A 20,264-nucleotide genomic window follows, 5' to 3' on the forward strand; every position below is an offset into this window, starting at 1 on the left:
ATTGATTTGTTCTAAAGTCCACTGGATTTACTGCTTTTTAAAAGCAAAATTATCTCCGAAAAATGAATATGATGTGTGAGTGAAATGATAAAGGAGCTCTTCTTAAAAACAGTTTAAGATATTTCTTACGAAACGGATTATTCATAGCTGAACAATGCATAGCTAATAAAACATAACTATTGTATTACTCAGTATTCTTTGCAGATGAATTATGTATATCATTAAAAAATATCATCCACGCACTCAGTGTTTGCTACTTTGTCTTTGGTAGATGCAGGTTTGTAGTTTTCCTATAATTTATATATGTAACTGAGGCACCTTACAAGGACATTATACTCCGCCTATTGATTTTCCATAATATTACCATGAATGTCGATTATTTTAAATTTTTTTATTTTATTAAAACTACACACGTTTTACAATACTTTACATATGATTGAGTATACACTGATATTGTGTTAGTGTTTAGTTTAATATGTGGTAAATGAAAATAATAATTCAAATTTTAAAACAAGAATGACAACATACGGTATTATGGACTGTGTAAAGATTGTATTTCATATTAATTGAATGTTTGGATGTCAGAACAATGCTTTGTGATGGTATCAGATATCGTGACGCACACAAGAGCCGTGTAATCATACCAGACGGTGTACGTCCTCCGAGGAAGAATGTTGTGTTTGGTGCCGTGCGTCCTATTTCTATTTCATCCATTACTAACGGATTCTTCAGGAATTAAACCCCATGCCTTTGTCAAAAGTAAGAATATAATAATCATATTTATAGCATTCTACATGTACATACATTACATATACCAGGATGTTTATCTATAACTTTGAAAGCTAATATATAATTTTATCTGCATCAAACCATTTTAAATGAGTTCCATATACCAGGATGTGTATGTATAACAAATTGAAATAATCGGTAATAGTCAGTGTGATAAAATAATTAATTTGAAATTAGCTAAACTCGTAAAACCGATATTAGATCTACCTGGAATTTATTTAGGTATGTTTTTATTCGTATACATCTGCACAGTCATATTAAAAAAAATCTAAATTCTTCAATGTTAAGAAACAATTCAGAAGGAATACAATTTGAAATATTGCGATAAGTGGTCTTTTCCTGAAATATTTTTTCACTACACATCTTTTATTTCATACGCCTTCTGTCCCAACAGGTGAGGTTGGTTCTTTTCTGAAGCATGCGCCGTGGAAACACACTGATATGTCTGCATCTCTCAGCGGTCCAATGATTTTGACTCTCCAGTCCAAGTATAAGTTAGGTGGTGGTCTCGTTTTCAGAAAGAAATGTAAGTATATAATTAACGACATTGTCAATAATTAGACTTGCTGTTTAAGGAACGATGTTTTATTGTACGTGCATATGTGTACTATGTTTAATTAGAATGTAAGCAATGAATCAATAGATGTTCCTTTAGTATTCTTTAACGATAAAATATGTATCCACGAGATAAAAAAACAAGATGGATGAAACTAGCGCAAAATACTTCTGTGATTATATATATTCAGTCAAATATCACTTTCAATGAATACCGGTGGGTTTTGTTTTTTGAGTACAAATATGGAGACAGTACGAACTTTTCATTTTTTCTGAAGTCAGATTTTACCTAGATTTTGGCACAAATGCCACACATTCGAAATATGCACTAAACAAGTTTATTTCAAATATAAGAATTATATCTTCTGTTTGTGTATTTGTGCTGTCTTTAATTCATGGATACACGTTTAAACAGTCTACGTCCTGTCGAAGCCCAACATTGCGCCGTTCAAAATGAAGACTTGAAAGGATTATCAATTCATACCAAGATGAATAATTGTAAATATTTATCACACTGAAAATTGTTCTAGAACAAACAGATAATATGAGAGGATCTATAACTATCGCCATATATGGTCAATAAACATTATACTGGCATTAATGGGTACATTTCTGATTTCTGTTTTTACAAATGGCAAAAACAGACAATTTTAGCATCCATCTCTTCACCTATAATATGGACATAAAATCAAAACCAGGGCACTGTCATGATCAATAACAATGGTATATATATTTGTTTGGAGATGGAAAACAATACATAGTTTGCGTAAATAACTGGAATCATTGTATTGTTCCATCACATAATGCAGCATGGGAATGTATCGCTAAAATATTCAAACACTTGCTAGATCCTTTAATTAGTTATGATCAAATACGGTTTTCCCCAGAAAAAATACAGTAGAACATGCTTTTGATAACTTCTAACTCGCACGAATTAATATTGATATATGAAAAATTTAAGTATTTTGATTGAAGCCCTTTATCTTCCTCTTTGTCAAATCCCTTGAAAATGATATATACTTTCCTCTGTATCACAATTAATATCCTGCACAATTCATTTAAGCTTGAACGAGGGTGGTAGACACAAGAATATCCAATAGGATCTTTCATTTCACTGTTGTGTTCCGAAATATTTTCAATGAAAAAAAAAAAAAAAACAAGCGCAAAAAAAAAAAAAAAAAAAAAAAAAAAAAAACAAGCGCAAAAAAAAAAAAAAAAAAAAAAAAAAAAGCCAAACCAAGAAATGTTCAAGAAATCGAAATTGATAATAATTCGCACATTAAAGGGGCATCGACACAATTTGAGCTACACATTTTTAAATTTTACTTTTTCCAGTTTTATTGTTTACAATGCTTATTAATGGTCAACCAAACTTTGAATATCAGGTGTTGAGTTACAAGCAAGATACAGCATCCTCAATTCTTTGTTATGCAAACAGGGCTCGTGTCATGTTTTTGTTTACATATAGATGGTTTAATAAAAAATAGCATGTTTAAAACACAATGAGATTTGCCAATCTCTAGAAACTGTTTAATATGCTTTAATTGAAACTTTTACTATTATATTTAACCTGCATAAACAAAAACATGGAACGAGCCTTGTTTACATTACATGGATTTGTCAGTTGAATTACAATCAAATTACGCATACCATAGTTAGTTTCTGATTTTTTAGGCATTTGAAGTGAGTGGGTAGTTTTTTTAATCTGGTTAAGACCCCTTTCTATATTTATGGTATCACAGAGTTCAGGGACATATGGGTTTAGCTCCTGTGGTTAAAATAGGTAGTGCCAGTTCCATTGCCAAACGCTCAGCACCAGATGTGAACGTTAATGGTTTGCAGAGATGACCTTAAAACGGATGTCCCGTGTCACAGTCGGTGTGACACGCTAAAGAACCCTCATTGCTGAATGGCCGTAAGTGTCGAGCAAAGGCCTAAATGAAGTCCTCCCCCGGTCTTGGTAACGTCTCCAGATGAGTGAAAAATTCTCGAGAGGAACGTTAAGCAAGATATAATCAATCAATATCTCTAAAGGTATCGCATTGAAATGATTTAACGAATCATTCTTAATTTTTATGCTTCGTTCAAGCAAATGACACTCTTACAGATGCGCCCCAGCTTTAGATCGTACATTATAATTGAATGTATACCAAATGATTAGAAGCGGCATGTATCCGAAGAATGATAAAGAAATATAACCTTAAATATCATTATAGATACACAATTTCATTAGAAACATTGTTTAACTTCGATGAATTTGTTAAACCAATAATTGATTACAGCAATTGATTTAGATCTTCAGTTCTGTAAGCAATAGTAAGTTCAAACTAGCACTATGAAGTACTGAAAACAATTGATGTCTTGTGATTATGCACAATACCTTGTAAAGGGTATGGAGTATATGAAAGGTGAAGGTAACGAACAGTGATTAATATTACACCTCCCTTAAAAATTACAAATTATACTTCGTCGGGTTTGTAGCTAAATGAAGAGTGAAGATAACGAATAATGATCAATATCATAACTCCTATAAGCAATACAAAATTAGAATTTGGGCAAACACGAACTTTTATGTAGCAATATTTAATTAGTGCTTTTGTATCGTACTATATATCTCAAATGGTTTAATATGCGATATTCTATTCTGTGTAAGTTGAAGATAACAGAGATGGTCGTAAAATGGATGTCCCATGTCATATTAGGTGTAACCCTCACTGCTCAATGGTTGTTGTAACTGCCGAGCATAGACTTATATTTAAAGTCCTTCACCGTAATGGTGACGTCTCCAAAATCATCGAGAGGGATGTTAAACAGGACACAACTAATCAATCAACAGAAAACCTGGTATGAAGAAACAATACCACGTTGCCACTTGGTCATCCTAACTACATTTACAAATTTTGAGATGATCCACATTGTTTATTAATGTTGACGGTGGTATAACTCTTGTGAAATTTCTACTGACATTATGAATACCTCTATTCTTTTCTGCGCAGCTACACAAGTCATTTATGGAACACTGCTATTTTAAATGACCTTCATTGTCTGCAGAAAAAATCTCGAAAAAAGTGCGAGCTGTTTTTTTTGTGTGTATGTTTTGCTCATCACGAACTAACGACAGACTATAAAACGGAACGTATCGAACTTAACGTCCCATCACGTTCTTTGTGCTCATAAACGTCCGCGTTGTCAAAAACTCCATTCATCGGACAAACCCATAATGATATATTTTCAATTTTCTATGAACTTTTTGTGTTTCAGACTTCTTAATGCTACCGTATCTTAATTTCTGTAAATTTTATTTTCATTTCTGATATTGTGCCTGATTCATATATCTTACGTAAAACGCCACATGCATTGATTTCTAAATATTTCTATTCTTTACCAAAAGTTCCTGAAAAGTACAAAGACTGCTCAGAAATTTTGAAAATGAAACCACACAGAAAAAACAGAGACGGTGTCTATACCATCTACCCCACTGAAGGAAAAAAGAAAAAGGTGTTTTGTGACATGACAACAGACGGAGGGGGGTGGACGGTAAGTCAATTATTTATAGCTTTTTATGATAACATTAACTCTTCAAAATTACACAATGAATTATATCGCTTGAAGATTAGTAACTAGCAAAAGCCGGTAACGTATAATCAATCGACATAAGTATTCGTTGCTGACCTCAAAATAATGGTTGTTTGTTTACATTATCTAATCAACAAAAACTACTCTCCTGCTGTTGTTTTACCTTAATATTTAGTGAGATGACCTTTAATTTCAATAACTTCTTGTAGTCGTATTAGAATCATGGCTTGTAACTGACGAATATAATTTACCGGTAGGTTTTCCCCAAAAAGTGTGACTTCCGTGATCAGCTGATCTCGTGAATTGATGGAGTTAAGTTAGGTTATAAGAAATCATCATAACTTTACGACACCCTATCTTCAGTTAAGATATTTTTTTCGCAAGTTAATGTCTGTCAACTATTAAAATAAAAATAGCTGTCCTCATACTGTTAGATGTTCCAGATATTTTTTTGAACGAAAATGAAAACAAACCTCCTCGACCTCGTTAAAATTTTCAAGACGGAAGAAAAGTTGAACGCTATACGTTTTCGAAAACATGTAATCTTCGCTTGACAGACAAAATAAAGAAAGTTAATTGGGAATTCCCCAAATGTCTACGTCCAATAATACTTTTAAGATACCACAGGCACATTTTGACACGGGGGAATTTGAAGTTCAATCTCCACACAAAAAATGATGAAATATGTGACGTCATGGTCTTTCGTTTTGACATCATAAAGCAAATGATAAAGTGGCGGATATAATATCAAAGAAACTGTTACAGAAAATACAAACCACATCTAAAATTAGAGTAACAACCGCTCTCATGTGGTATTCAATTTCAACCCCTCGTGCATTGAATGGTAAGAATTTAGGATGAAATAAACCTAAGCAGTTAATAAACGATCACCCCCCCCCTTCTTCATGCATTATTTGAAGCTTAGGGAATATTTACTTTTTGGACAATAATTGTATACCATTGTGATGTAAATTTGTGGGTCCCCTCCACCACTTTGAAAAACGGTCTTATATCCCTAGACCCTAAAATTAAACCATGATACTTTAAATACTGGCAACATATGTTACCAAAAGCTTGACATCAAATGATGATGATGGTCAGCTAGATCAATTCTAGTATTTTGAATGAGTCTCAGTGTATCCTTACAAAAACGAGGGGAGAGATCCTAAAACGCTGTAACATTTAACCATTGTATTAGATATTCGGTTTTTGTACAATATGGTATTGTTCTAATTTATTGTTTGAAAATACACCAACGCTACACTAGGATTATTAAACATGTATAGAATTTCAAGATTATCACAGCCTTGTTATTAACCTTTTATTCTATATACATTCAACATGGGGGTAGGTGAGGGTCAGAACGACAATCCCAGTGCTTGAGAGAAAATGAATAGTTATTTGAATCTACGTATAGAGGTAGGGGTACATAATATTTACCCCTCCACCTGGTACAACATAGATATATTTGCCTATTCCCAATGTACGTGAATTTCTACTTTTAGAACACTAGGGCGCGCTTGCTCTCTCTACACCGATCATAAAGTGTACATCTTTCCGTGGTGTATACTTTTTTGTTGTTCACTTTCTGCACCCTGTCCAGCGAAATTGCATTCGTAAATGCACCGAAAAGTTCGATATGGCTTAAAAATGGCGGGACTGCATATATTTCTCTCCTAATATATGTATATATTAAGAGGATAATTCCAATGTATTATAGTTATGTCAGTTTACCTATAGATACATGTTTATGTGCATGTAGTCATTTTCAATAGTTTAAGATGTATTTAAATAATGTATAAAAACGATTGATATTCCATATGCAATTATCAAAAAGAAAAACCTAAAAACTAAAAATCACACACCCCCCAAACCAACAAGTTCGGTGACTAAAATCGACAATTATTCTTGAGGATGATGGTCTATTTTCAGATGTATGTAGGTATTAATAGAACACATTTTCCTACAAAAATTTTCTTAGATTCTTGTAAGAATTTATTTGGCAATTTATTTCCATTATAATCGTTAATTCTCCATAAAGCATCTTCTCAGCTGTTGAACGCCAATATTGAATATGCAGGAACGTTGTGCATCCTAATGTTCCTTTATGGACCGACATTAGTTAAATAAATACATGTATCATAATTATGATAATTATGATATATACTATGAAAGCGAACGTAACAAATGCGCTTCAGATCGTATGTTAAGAATATTTCGTAAGTTAAGTTTACGATGTAAACTTATGAACACTTTAATGAAAGAGAAGTGTCGTATCTTAAGTTAAAACTTACGATATTCTTAAGTCAGAATGTGTTTGCGTAAGATGAGAAGTTTAGTGCAATACATGGATACATTAGTACTTCCCTTTATCGTAAATATTTTCATTACCAAGGATGATAATCATGATTCACAGTCAAAACAGATATTGAAATTGTAGTGGGCTTGAAACGAAAACAGATGTCGACTTCCTTTCTATTAATAAATCATGTAAAAATCACTAATGCATGTTTTATTGTCTATTGATAAAGTGTGTCAAAATCACGGGTACCTTTCTTATTTTATATTGATAAAATGTCTAAAAATCATGAGTATCTGTTTTATTTTTATTGATAAAGTATGTAAACATCATGGGTACCTGTCTCATTATCTATTGATAAAACGTGTAGAAATCACGGTTACCTGTCTTATTTTCTATTGATAAAATGTGTAAAAATCACGAGTGCCTGTCTTATTTCAAAATAAACCGTTGACAAAAACCACGTCAAACAAAGTTATATACAGAACTAAAATTTGCCGAAAGAGTAGGAAATACACTTGAAAGTGTCGCTTCAGGTTTTTGCTGACTACTTTTCCATTGTGTACGTGCCGAAAAAAAAAATTAAATCTATGACAATCAATTTTACAACAATGCAATTTGAGACTATATTCGTATGAAATAAAAAAAAACAAAACTCAAAATTCTGTCGATCTTCCAGGAGGATATATTAAAAAAAAGGAAGTGGTTGATTATATAACACTATGAAAATTAAAAAGCCTGGACCCGATAAAATTCAATCACAATATTTGATTCATGGAAAAGGTGTATTATCAAAATATATGTGTATTATTCAACAGTATAATACAACTAGGTGAAATTCCCTCTGTATGGAAACAAAGCTTGAATGAAAGGTGAAGACAACGAACAATTATTAATCTAACAACTCTTACAAGAAGTACAAAATAGAGAGTTGGGCAAATGTGAACCCCTATACATACCAGAGGGGAGATCAGATGTCCTTGCAATATAGAAAGGTGAAGATAACGAACAGTGATCAATGTCATAACTTTCAGAACTCTCAGAAATTTCTTGATGACCTCAATATATAAGGTATATTTGCTAAAACCACTAGACGTTGCATTATGACGTCAGTCTAATATACGTGATATTAGATATCATAATCCTGAATATGTACATTTGTAGTTCATCATATTTGATACAATATCAGCAAATTTCCAAATTTTCCATCCGTCGTAATGAATGATGTCTTTCAATTGCATATTTTCGGCGAAATTTACCTTCGTCACCTTAACTATGTTGCGTCTTGATTCTCACATATAAATGTGATTGTTTGGTGAAGAAGCAATTACTGCCTTAGTTTTGAAGCAGTCATGGCAAGAGCGGGGTTCAGGGGTTTACACTCATGACCTCTCGGTGATAAAGCGAACGCTTTACCACTGCGCTACTGGCATATATCATGTATTATTCACTTTTCCATCCATTTTTCAGGTGATACAAAGACGAATGGATGGAACCATAAACTTTCAAATCAAAAAATGGAAAGATTTTGCAGAAGGATTTGGTCGTGCGGATCACGAATACTGGCTTGGTTAATGTTTGATTTTTGTAGAATGTAAATTAGTTTTATGCAAGATCACTAGCAACTACAACTCCACAGACAGCGTGATCGCTCTATAATCGTTGTAACGAACGATCTAGTTTGTCATTGTAACCTATCATTGGGTCAAATGCTATCTGAAGTCTTTCATGTCGATTGTTAGGCAGTTTTTGGCACACTGGTTTTGACTACGGATTACTTAATTTACGTGATCACGATATAAGGATCACGGCAGGTGTGAATGATCAACAGGGGATGTTTACTCCTCCTAGGCCCCTGCTCCCACCTCTGGTATATCCAGGGGTCCGTGTTTGCCCAACTATCTATTTTGCGTTGCTTATAGGAGTCATGAGATTGATCCCTGTTCGTTATCTTCACCGTTCATGCTTGAATGGGATATTATACAGCTTCGTGGATAAGGTGCCATGCTTATGATATATATATAGCATGCACCCTTTCCAACCTCTCGGGGTAACTACTAGAGGATTTTAAGAACGGTTCCGGGTTCATTTTTTCTGCGGGTCAAAGCTTGTGTAATTTTATCAATCCTTCATATACAGATAATGTTAGCGTTCATCGTTCCGGGTAAATCGTCCGCCGCATCGTGTAAAACATTCAACGTTCGTTTCGGACTGGTCAGTGCCAGTAATGTAGCTGAAGGATGAAGGGTCTCTAAATAAAAGTGGGGGAGCGGAATAGAATATTTATTTTTATCCTCGTTACTTCATTTCTAAGATCTTTTCGAAGATAGTATATACCATGAACATATATATTAATTGATTTATATCTCTAGCATATATATTCTAAAATATTCTTAGATATTTGGAAATTTTAGAACACGTATTGAAAGCAAATATACAATTTCAATTCTTAGCTGAAAAGTAAGAAGTGCGCCACAGTATACTTTACAAATAAAGACATAATATTAGAAATGGTTGTTTTTACAAACATGAAATATTAAGAATATGTAATGCATTAAGTTACTGATTGATCACTGTTCGCTATCTTCACCTTTCTTTATTTACGTACTTTTGCAACGAAATGTTAGGTAAGATGCATGTCTATATCTTCAGACATCAAAGCTGGTATGTTTTTAAAATTCTTTCAGGTAACAATGCCATGCATGATTTAACAAAAAGCGGGAAAATGAAGCTAAGAATAGATATGAAAAGGTTTAACGGGGAACAAGGATTTGTACAATACTCCACGTTTGTTGTCGGAAGTAGATCAGATAAGTACAAGCTGAAAATAGCGGGGTTCCGGGGATCCTTCGGAATGAGTAAGTATTTATTGTTATTATTTGTTTTATAATTCATTGGATTTTTGTCACATATATACATACATATACTATCCTCTCACACTGATTCATTCATTTTTTAATATAATTATTAAAGAATTAGAAAGTACTTGCTGTACAAAAATAAAAAAAAAAAAACAGAAAAAGACAAAATAAAAAAACCGATAAAGACAGGTGAAAAGTAGCTAGTAAAAAACAAAAATAAACTTCCATCTGATCCACATTTTATCAAAGCTGTGTATTTTAAACTTTTCGATTGCAGCATATTTTTCCACATGGTATTTAAACCTTAGATGACATAATAATCCAACCAGGTTTAAAGTTTGTTATTAAAAGGCAATGGAAATTCACCTAATATGATATTGGACACATTAGAACCAACTCTTTATGAAGTATTTCTGTATACATGAAGACTCAACTCACTCCACAATATTTGGATTATATCACATGAAGTAAAAATATGTATCTTTCTTTCCACATTTTTTGTAAAAAATCTACAACAGTCATGTGTTTTAACATTAATTTTCTGAATATAATACCCAACAGGAAGGATTCTATGTATAATTCTAAGCTATAGCCGTTGAGCTGACGAATCAGTTGTTGTTTTGAAACAAATCTTTAACACACCTTGCTCAGAAAAATCATCTACTCATGTGGAATTAATTCAGCCTTCCACTTGCCTTTTGAAGTTGGGATATCCTCGTTTTCATTCAAAAGATTCTAAATGATTTTGGAGCATTTTTCATGCAACAAAACAGGTTAAAAATATTGGCATACATGGATTAAGGATTTTTTTGGTTGAATGTCTATCGAAAGACAAAGTGTTTAAGTATTTTGAAATTACTGTTATAATGCTATTATATTTCATTACATATAGTTTTTTGAGATTTTAAGTGGTGTGAAATTTATCTAAGGTTAGGAAATTACAATCATCATACAAAAATCTTGAATAACTTTAACTCCTTTCTCGTACCAGTCTTTGATAAAAACTGGTTTACCAGTTATTTTTATATTAGAATTGTACCACACTGAAAAATTTTGAAAACTGCCTTTTTAATTTGGAGGATTCTGTCTAATTTTCAGACAGGAAAGCCAAGAATTCAAAACATCCTTCCAAAATGTATTGTTTTCTTTAAGTAAACATTCTACAATAAAACTTTCACCAAAGTCGTATAATTTCTTTAAGATATATTTTCCATAGACTGCAAAAAAGATATTCATCCACAGTTTACAAGCTTTTGTAAGTCTCTTAATCCATGAACATTTCAGGGATGTAATAAAGTTGTTTATATATACCATTTTTATATACCCCTGATAGGGATTCAGGTGAACCATCAAGTGTTAATGAAGTATCATCTGTATATTTCGATATTTATGTTCTGTGTTTTCTATACATATGCCTTCAATATTATTGTTTTGTTTTATCAATATTGCAACAATTTCAACACACACGAGAAATAAATATGGTGCAATAGGGTCCCCTTGTCTACACCCCTTTTGTATGTCAAACTGTGCCGATAAATATCCACTCTGGAACATTGATGCTCTGAAATGTGTGTTTAAAATCTTTATCCATTGAATAAAGTGTTCCCCAAAACCAACACACTTTAATACCTTATATATGGATGACCATGACATTGAGTTAAAAGCCTTTCAAAGTCAATTAGTACCAGAAGACCAGGGATATTGTTGCATTCAGTGTAGGACATGATATCGTTTATAAATCGAGTATTCTCCCCATTATATCTCCCTTTTAAGAAACCAGACTGTGTATCAGATATAATTTAATCTAATACTTGTTTGATTCTGAAGCTAAGACAACCTGATATGAGTTTGTACAGTACATTTAAGAGAGTAATTGGTCGTCATTTTTTTTAAGTATTGTCTGGCTTTATCATATTTAGGTAAACATGAAATAATTCCAAGTCTTTGTGAAATAGGAAGTTCTTTCTTAAGGAATATACAATCAGTGGCTCTTACAACATAGTTTTTAATATCTCTCCAATTTTGTAAAGGAATACAGTCGTGTATCCATGACTTCCAGGGGATTTATTGGTTCTTTTTCACATTTGTTAATACACAAAGAACATCTACTTCTACAATGTTAATCTCTAGACTTTCAGCGATATTTGTTTCTCACTTAGATGCATTGTAATTGGAAATGATGTTTTTCAGATCTACATCAACTAAATTTGAATAATTATTCTAATATAAAGTTTCATAATATTTTTAACGTTATCTATTATTTCTGATTGTTTGTATATTGTTTCAGTACCCTCCAATTGAATTTTTTGATAGTTGTGTTTAAATTATTACTAGAATCTAAATTACAAACTATTTTGAAGGTTTTTCCCCTTCCTCCATTCAACGGGCACGAAACCTTATCATGTGACATTGTAGCTTTTCTTTTCTGATATTTGCAAGAGCAGTTTTCTTCGCATTTAACAAACTAAGATTAATAGAAGATTCTGATTCCAAAACCTCAATTTCTCCCAAGAGTTATTTTTCTTTGCTGTTCTTTTTCCTTTATTTATATGTTAAGTATGAAATGGTAACTCCCCTGATTTCCATCATCAGAACCTCAAAAAAAAAAAAAAACTTTCATCAATGCCATTTTTGCATTGAAAATTGACTACTGACAGATTGAATAGTTTCTTTGACCTTAACATAGTCTTTATCTATTGATCAATTGTTATCAAATTTCCAAAGGCTACGACCTCTCTTAAAGGGATTGAATCTTAATTCAAGTACAACAATAGAATGATCAGATATATATCCTGGCTGTGTGATACAGTTTTCTACCAAATTTGACAAACTATCGGAACTAAGAAAATAGTCAAAACGACTTTGTTTTAATGGATTTCTTTTTACGTCATATGTATTTTTTAATCTGGATTTAGAACTCTGAAATAATCCAGGAGATGGAAGTCCTCCATTATTTCTATAACTTTGCTACGGGCCTTAGGATTATTAATTCCACAATAATTGTAAGTACCCTGTGAGGGGTTTAGTGTAAGATTGAAATAACCCCATATAATGAAATATTCATTATCGAATTCTAAAAAAAAATATTTCTAACAGTTTCATAGAACTGAGGGGTATTAGCATTTTGGCCGTATATGTTTATAAGAGTTACCTTATTCTCTTCAATCGTCAAATCTAGTGCAAGCAGATTACCTTCACTATCTCTTTTTTCACAGTGAATTTCAAACTCAAAGTTGTTATTGAACAAGATACACACACCCCTTAAATTCGAAATGTATTAATTAAAAACGCACTGAGCTTCAACATATGGTTCGTGCTCAGCGATAAAATGTGTATCTTGCAAACATATGATAGAGTAGTGTGTTCGTTTTAAGAAGTTAATAACACTCTTACATTTAGATAATGTAGCAAGCCATTGAGAGTTCACTGTTGCTATTGTTATATTTTCAGACAATGGCATCTTGGAAAAGATTGTAAAAAATAGAACATGTACATAATTTAAGCAAGTAACCACTTACCAGCATATCATTTGAACAAACACTCACTCACGGAACAAATACATGTACACACTTATCTTGTATGGCGACCCCGATCCTATAGATTGTCAGAGTTTATTGTCTTCCAATTCCGATTGAATTGTTGCTTCCGCACTATGACCTAAGGTTTATTAAGCTTTCTGCCGTCTGTATCCATGATGTCAAACTTGCGACGAAGCTCTTTTTGATCTAACGCAAAGATTTTTCCGTTGAATTGCCAAGCACTCTGGATTCTCGTGTCATTGTTCAGTTCTCTTAGAAGTTGCGAGTTCATCTGCGTTAGATGGTCAAACATCATGAACCGGTTTTTTTTTCACTTCCTCATTCGATCTATTTTGGATTATTTTGATTTTCGTTTCAGAGATTTTGAATTTGGCAAAAACTGGCCTGGTTTTTATTTCTGACCCGGGAATCCTTCGGATGGCTAGTACATCTGAAGGGTCGATGGTCACGCCTGACGTGTTGTTCATTATGGCGTATAACTCTTCACGAAGATTTTCCTGCGCCTTCTCCTTCCACCCTAGAAATTTGATGTTGTTTTTCTGGGAATATTGCTGATTATGATTCGCCAAGGTTAATGCAGACTCTGTTAACGTTTGGTATTTTTTCATTCTGTTTTCCTATGATCTTAATTCTTTCATGTGCTCTTGGATTTTTTCTCTAATGTTTGTTAAGTCCATGTTCACACTATCTGCTATCTCTTTAGGCTCAAACACAAACTCTTTAACTTTTAAGTAAATTTTGTTTTCCAATTCGTCTTTAACCTGGGTTTTAACACTATCTACGATTTCTTATTTCAATGCCTCTTTAACATCTGTAATAATGTCATTTTTTATACCCCCTTTACTTCCGACAGAAGTGTTCTTACTATGCTTTTTATATCTTCATTTTTCAACATCGACTCCCTGATTTCGGATAGACTTTCATGAATGTGCCTTAATTCATCTGATAAGCCAGTACCCGGAGTGAGAAGTTCGGTGTTGGAGCTGCTAGTACGTTGTTGTTTTAACAGCCTTTCATCTGAGACAATGGGACTTTTTACAGATGACGGAACTGATTGTAAATCTAAATTCAGCTGACTCTGTACCAACCTTTCATCTGTTGATTTGCTGCTCTGATCTGCCGGGTTTTTTTTTTTCATTCTTTTTGTTTGCCCTTTGTTTCGTGTCCATATTTTGTGACATGCTAAGTCCAGTGAGTGAGTACTCACGATGATTTTTGCACTTTAACGAAAAACGATGTCAGATCCACGAAGAATTATCACAAATATTCACAAAACATCCTAGAAACGGACTTTTCTTTAATTAAGCGCATTTTGAAGCTTTATAACGTTTTTAAGAAACAAAAATTAGATTTGTTTGCGGAACACTGAAAAGTCCGTCACTCTACCACCATCACACAACAGGAAGTCGTCCCGTATTTATTGTTATTAATACGCATCACTATTTCCATAAATTAATTAATATGGTGATTGTCTATGGGATAGTGCTACAGAACAAACTATCAAAATGATGTGTCTCTACAAGACACTGTCATATTTCTAAAGAGATATATAATATAAAGTATTCTGTTTATAGCGTATACAATTTGGGGGTCGATCACATTACAGAAATAAGATTAAATAATTTCAAACAAATTTATGTAATTGTGCCATGTTCTTTACATACCACAACTTTTGATAATTTGACTTGTAAATCTTCTAACGTTGTCATTGAGTGTAGCCCGTGTGACTTAATTTATGTGGCAGAAACCAAGGGTTCACTTAATCAAAGAATATAGGGTCACATATTTCAAATCAATAATGGTGGTAACCAACTTCTTTACAAGCATTTTAATGCACCGGAGCACTCCATTTTGTCCATGAGGGTAAGGATATTGGAAAAAATTACCATCGCACAAACAATCCAACATTAAGTACCCCTTTTCGCAGACAACGAGAACATCACTGGATCAGGACCCCAGGCACTTCTTTTTCATATTTAGCCCATCGTCTGGCATAATCTTCGACATATTTCATAATATAGATGAAGTTCTGTCGTCAATTAAAAGACCGAGGTTCTCTGTATTTAGGACCTTTTAGAATAAGTGAGCTGAGGTCCTCATTTTCAACTCTCTCAACATCACCAATAATGACATGTCCAGCTGGACTATAGTTGAAAGGAGATGAAGAACAAGAACACATTGGTGGATTACGTATAAGATGGTCTATATCTAGACACTGCAAAGCTTATTTATAATTAAAAAGTTTGGATGCAATATTAGAAGTATAGCTGTAGGAAATACAGGGTGTAGACTTGAACTTGAAATAAGTTGGAATACACGATTGAACCCTTTTATGGTGAAGAATGTTGCTTATGTTGACGGCATATATTCCTTTGTATGTAAATTGGAGCTTAGGGAACTAGTGACATTATTTGGAAGGAATATCATCCATGGTTCGTGCTGGTGTAAAGAGCCTGTGATGGGCAACATCCATAATCATATAGTTCAGTTTATATTCAGGTGTTGAAAAATCCAAGTATAGACAAGCCATAGATTCTTCAAATAACGTGTGTAAAACTCTCAATGAAACAGAGTAAAGTTTTGTACGACTATGATGTGGACCTAATTGTCTGCTGACGCACGGCAAAAGTGAATCAAACGTGACATCATTTATACTTGGTCTTTTATATGAACGATGTCCATGACTGTGTTTCCGTCTTTGGTTATTGGGAAAGAGTCCCATCACGTTCACGTTGTTTCTTTGTGGACTAGTCATATTTGCCACATCATACACATTATCATTGCATCCATATGGAAATGCAGTAAGAACTTGAAACATTGTCAGAATGGGTTAAAAGCATAAGAGAAATATTAAAATCCCTCATTCGACATATGAAAACAACAGTACCTACCAACCATCCTTCTGTGTTTAGTAAACCAGAAGTGATAAAAGAATTAGATAGGTTACATGAGAATATGTTTTGGTTCCAGCTGACAAAGCTAGTAACAACATTGTCTTTGTTTATAGGGCTCATTATTACAACTGTATTTTCAACGAACTTGGCATTAATTCCACTTTTGGTAATCGTACTTATACTCCAACTGCCCTTTCAAAAGATGAAATTCTTTAAAACCATGCTTCAGTTTTACACAAATTTCATATCCCAATCAATGGGTCAAATGAATATGAGTTACCGTATCTATACTGGATTCCTAAACTACATAAAAACCCTTACAAACAAAGATACATTGCTGGATCCAGTAAGTGCTCTACCAAGCCCCTATCTTTGCTCCTCACGAAAATATTGACACCTTACTGTGCAACTAAATATGCCAGAAATGGTGTTAATCAAATGTGGATTTTAAAAAAATCTAAAGAACCTTTAGTAAACTTGAAATCGCAGAATTTTTCCTAAAATTAATAACATTAAAACCTATGACTTTTCAACACTATACACGACCATTCCTCGCGATAAATTAAAGACTAGACTTTTTGATATCATAGATAGTTGCTTCTTCAACAAAAATGGAAAACAGAAATATTCATATCTAGTGATCAGTCATTCAAAAACTTACTTTGTTAAACACCACTCTGAGTCCACGCAAAAGTACTCTGAAGTTGAAATGAAAAATATGCCAGAGTTCCTCATTGACAATATCTTCGTGGTTTTTGGTGATCGGGTCTTCCAACAGTCTGTTGGAATTCCCATGGGCACTAATTGTGCTCCTTTCTTAGCTGACCTGTTTCTATATTGATATGAATCAGAATTTATTCAAAAAAATCTATCGCTGTGGCCTTCAATTCGACATTTCGATATATCGATGACGTTTTGTCTATTAACAATCATAACTTTCATTCATATGTAATTTTGATATATCCCTTTGAGTTCGATATATAGGAGACCACAGAGTTGTAGACTTCTGCTTCATACTTAGATATCTTATTGAAAATAGACATTAACGGCAAACTGACAGCTCAACTGTATGGCAAACGGGATGATTTCACCTTCTCCATCGTCAACATCCCATATTTATGTAGCAATATTCCATTATCACCTGCATATGCTGTTTATATATCTCAATTGATTCGATATCCAAGAGTTTGTTGTGCGTATAGTCAGTTTTTGAATCGAGGTAAGCTACTGACAAACAAGTTGATTGTGCAGGGGTTTCAACAGTCTCGATTGAAGTCAGCATTTCGCAAATTATATGGTCGTTATAACGATCTAGTTCGTCAATACAACATATCATTCAATCAAATGCTGTCTGACGTGTTTCATACCGATTGTTAAGCCGTTCTTGGCACACTGATTTTGACTGCAGATAACTCCATTTAGGATATAAGGCTCACGGTGGGTGTGACCGGTCAACAGGGGATGCTTACTCCTCCTAGGCACATGATCCCACCTCTGGTGTGTCCAGAGGTCCGTGTTTGCCCAACTATTTATTTGTATTGCTTATAAGAGTTATGAGATTGATCACTGTTTGTTATCTTCACCTTGCATAGAGTATACAATATGGGACTGAACACATCACAGGACTTACACAGTTACTTTTGAAATATGTTATGTAATTATATCATATTATGTACATGTAGCAAATTATCCCTATATAAACGAATTGGTTCCCACAATGAATTGCATCCTCGGCCTCTTGTTTCCTAACTCATCTACACAGAAATATCTATTTCTGCTCCTCGATCAATACCCATGATCAATACGTACTGACATATCAAACATATTTTGATATCGAGTTGTTGATATATTGTCTTTACAACACTTCTTAAGTAATACACTTTTTTTCGCAGAGGATTCCTTTGCTTATCATAATGGGATGAAATTCTCTGCAAGAGACAGTGATAATGACCAATGGAGCAGTAACTGTGCCGTATCGTATGGAAATGGATGGTGGTTTAAAAGCTGTCATCATTGTAATCTTAATGGTGTATACTATAGAAAAGCAACAGTTAGTAATAACGGAATGACCTGGCTTTACTGGGAAAACAAAAGCTCCTGGGATGTTTTGAAATCCTCAAAGATGATGATCAAACCAAAGACATAAATGTAATTGGATATGATCCATGCTGACCAATAAATTCTTAGAAAGTGAACTACTTCATTATTTATTCCTATTTAATTATATATCTCTACTGTCATACAATTTTACATGACTGTTTATATTTTAAAAACAACATCGTAAATGCATGTATATAACAGATCGCGTAATATACTTATATTTAGAAAGCATTTATTACGTATGATTCTTGTGTTTAGACTTACATTTAATGTATTCATTATCTAAAGATTGTAATCTTTCCATTTTTTCTCATAGTTCTGCGTATTTACTTTTCACCAATCGAAACCACGATATACCTTTTTCCAAAGAAAATATATCTTGTTTTATTTCGTGGAAATGACCTAGTAGTTCCGATTAGTTTACACCTTAACATAGAGGGCGCACCAACAGGACTGAGACTACACGACCAGACTACGTTATAAATTATCTCTTTCATATTTCTGGTGTATCGGTGTTAGTAGCTTTGTGGTGAAGGTTTTCTCTGCCAAACAGGGAAGTTCCGGGTTGGATTCTCGATCCTGGCATTTCGTCTAAATTAAGTTAGCAAAACCGTCACTGTTATTTGTTAAACCGGACGCTTGATATTGGAAATGTCACTACCTACGTTAAATGTCGTAATTTAGACGAAGTGCCACGCGGTTGAGTTAAGACTTTCCCCATAAACTTTTTAATACCAGTGCTGTACATAAATATACTTTATCGCACTGGGATATTGCACGGCGTCACAATGAAAAATACGTCATGACGAAGGTCATGATGTACATATCTACAGTCCTTTTGTGGTTGGAAATGTCAAAATATTGTTTCGTTATTTACCACCGTTGTTAAACGGTAAACTGCAATTGCGTAAAAGTTTCTGTCAAATGGGTTATATTAATTATCTCTGATATTGAAAAAGTTTCATTTCTTCTTTATATAGCATACATGCTAAAGTAATATCCATATTATATTGTGATCTTGATATCGCCCCTAATCTACACGTATAGTTACTTTCACAATGGACTCATTTGCATAAACAGGGTTTCCATACATAAAAAATTCATCATTGGCAGGACACCCCGAGATTTTTAAGTGAAAGATGTTTGATTTATGTGCATGTGAACTTCAGTGCCAAAGGAAAGTTAGGGGAGCAAGTTCTGGCTTCAACAGAAAATATGTTTTTCAGGCTAGATTCAACTTCGTATGTGCAAAAATTGCTGCATCTTGCATATTCAATGTAAAAATTAGACATGTTACAAGTCACAATAAACTTGCTCTCAGCACTTTTCAAATTAAGAAATAAATATGCTTTGAAGTTATATTAACTTCAACTTGCATTGATATCTGGATATCGTGCCAATTCAACGATTTATACATTCACGATACGTTTTTATCTTGCTGTTTGATCACGTGATATACAGTTGATGTAGAGACTGTCGGTCTGGTGAAAAATGTATAAGAGGTCAATATGCACTTAATGATATATACATATTGTTTTTGTATAAAAGGGTTGTGTTTACAGAATTTGTCACAAATTGATCTGTTTATTAACGCTTTTTTCCTGACATATTTGTATGGCCGTACTTAACACAACTGTGCAAGATCGAGAAT

The 20,264-nt window shown here is 33.4% G+C and overlaps 1 protein-coding gene across 1 annotated transcript; it reads left to right on the forward strand.

Moving 5' to 3' along the window:
* The first annotated feature begins 624 nt into the window (after positions 1 to 624).
* LOC125653706 (ryncolin-1-like) lies at positions 625 to 18,708 on the forward strand. Its single transcript, XM_056145394.1, has 6 exons — positions 625 to 759; positions 1,184 to 1,315; positions 4,736 to 4,881; positions 8,690 to 8,789; positions 9,907 to 10,077; positions 18,406 to 18,708. The coding sequence occupies exons 1-6, from the start codon at positions 672 to 674 to the stop codon at positions 18,657 to 18,659; spliced, it is 891 nt and encodes a 296-aa protein (XP_056001369.1). The 5' UTR covers positions 625 to 671; the 3' UTR covers positions 18,660 to 18,708.
* The last annotated feature ends 1,556 nt before the right edge of the window (positions 18,709 to 20,264 follow it).

Source organism: Ostrea edulis, chromosome 7, assembly GCF_947568905.1.
Source record: "Ostrea edulis chromosome 7, xbOstEdul1.1, whole genome shotgun sequence".
Classification (NCBI taxonomy): Eukaryota; Metazoa; Mollusca; class Bivalvia; order Ostreida; family Ostreidae; genus Ostrea; species Ostrea edulis.

Coding starts and splice junctions, on each gene's coding strand:
- LOC125653706 (XM_056145394.1), top strand. CDS start 672: ATGTTGTGTTTGGTGCCGTGCGTCCTATTTCTATTTCATCCATTACTA. Junction 760..1,183: donor ACCCCATGCCTTTGTCAAAA/GTAAGAATATAA, acceptor CTGTCCCAACAG/GTGAGGTTGGTTCTTTTCTG. Junction 1,316..4,735: donor TCTCGTTTTCAGAAAGAAAT/GTAAGTATATAA, acceptor CTTTACCAAAAG/TTCCTGAAAAGTACAAAGAC.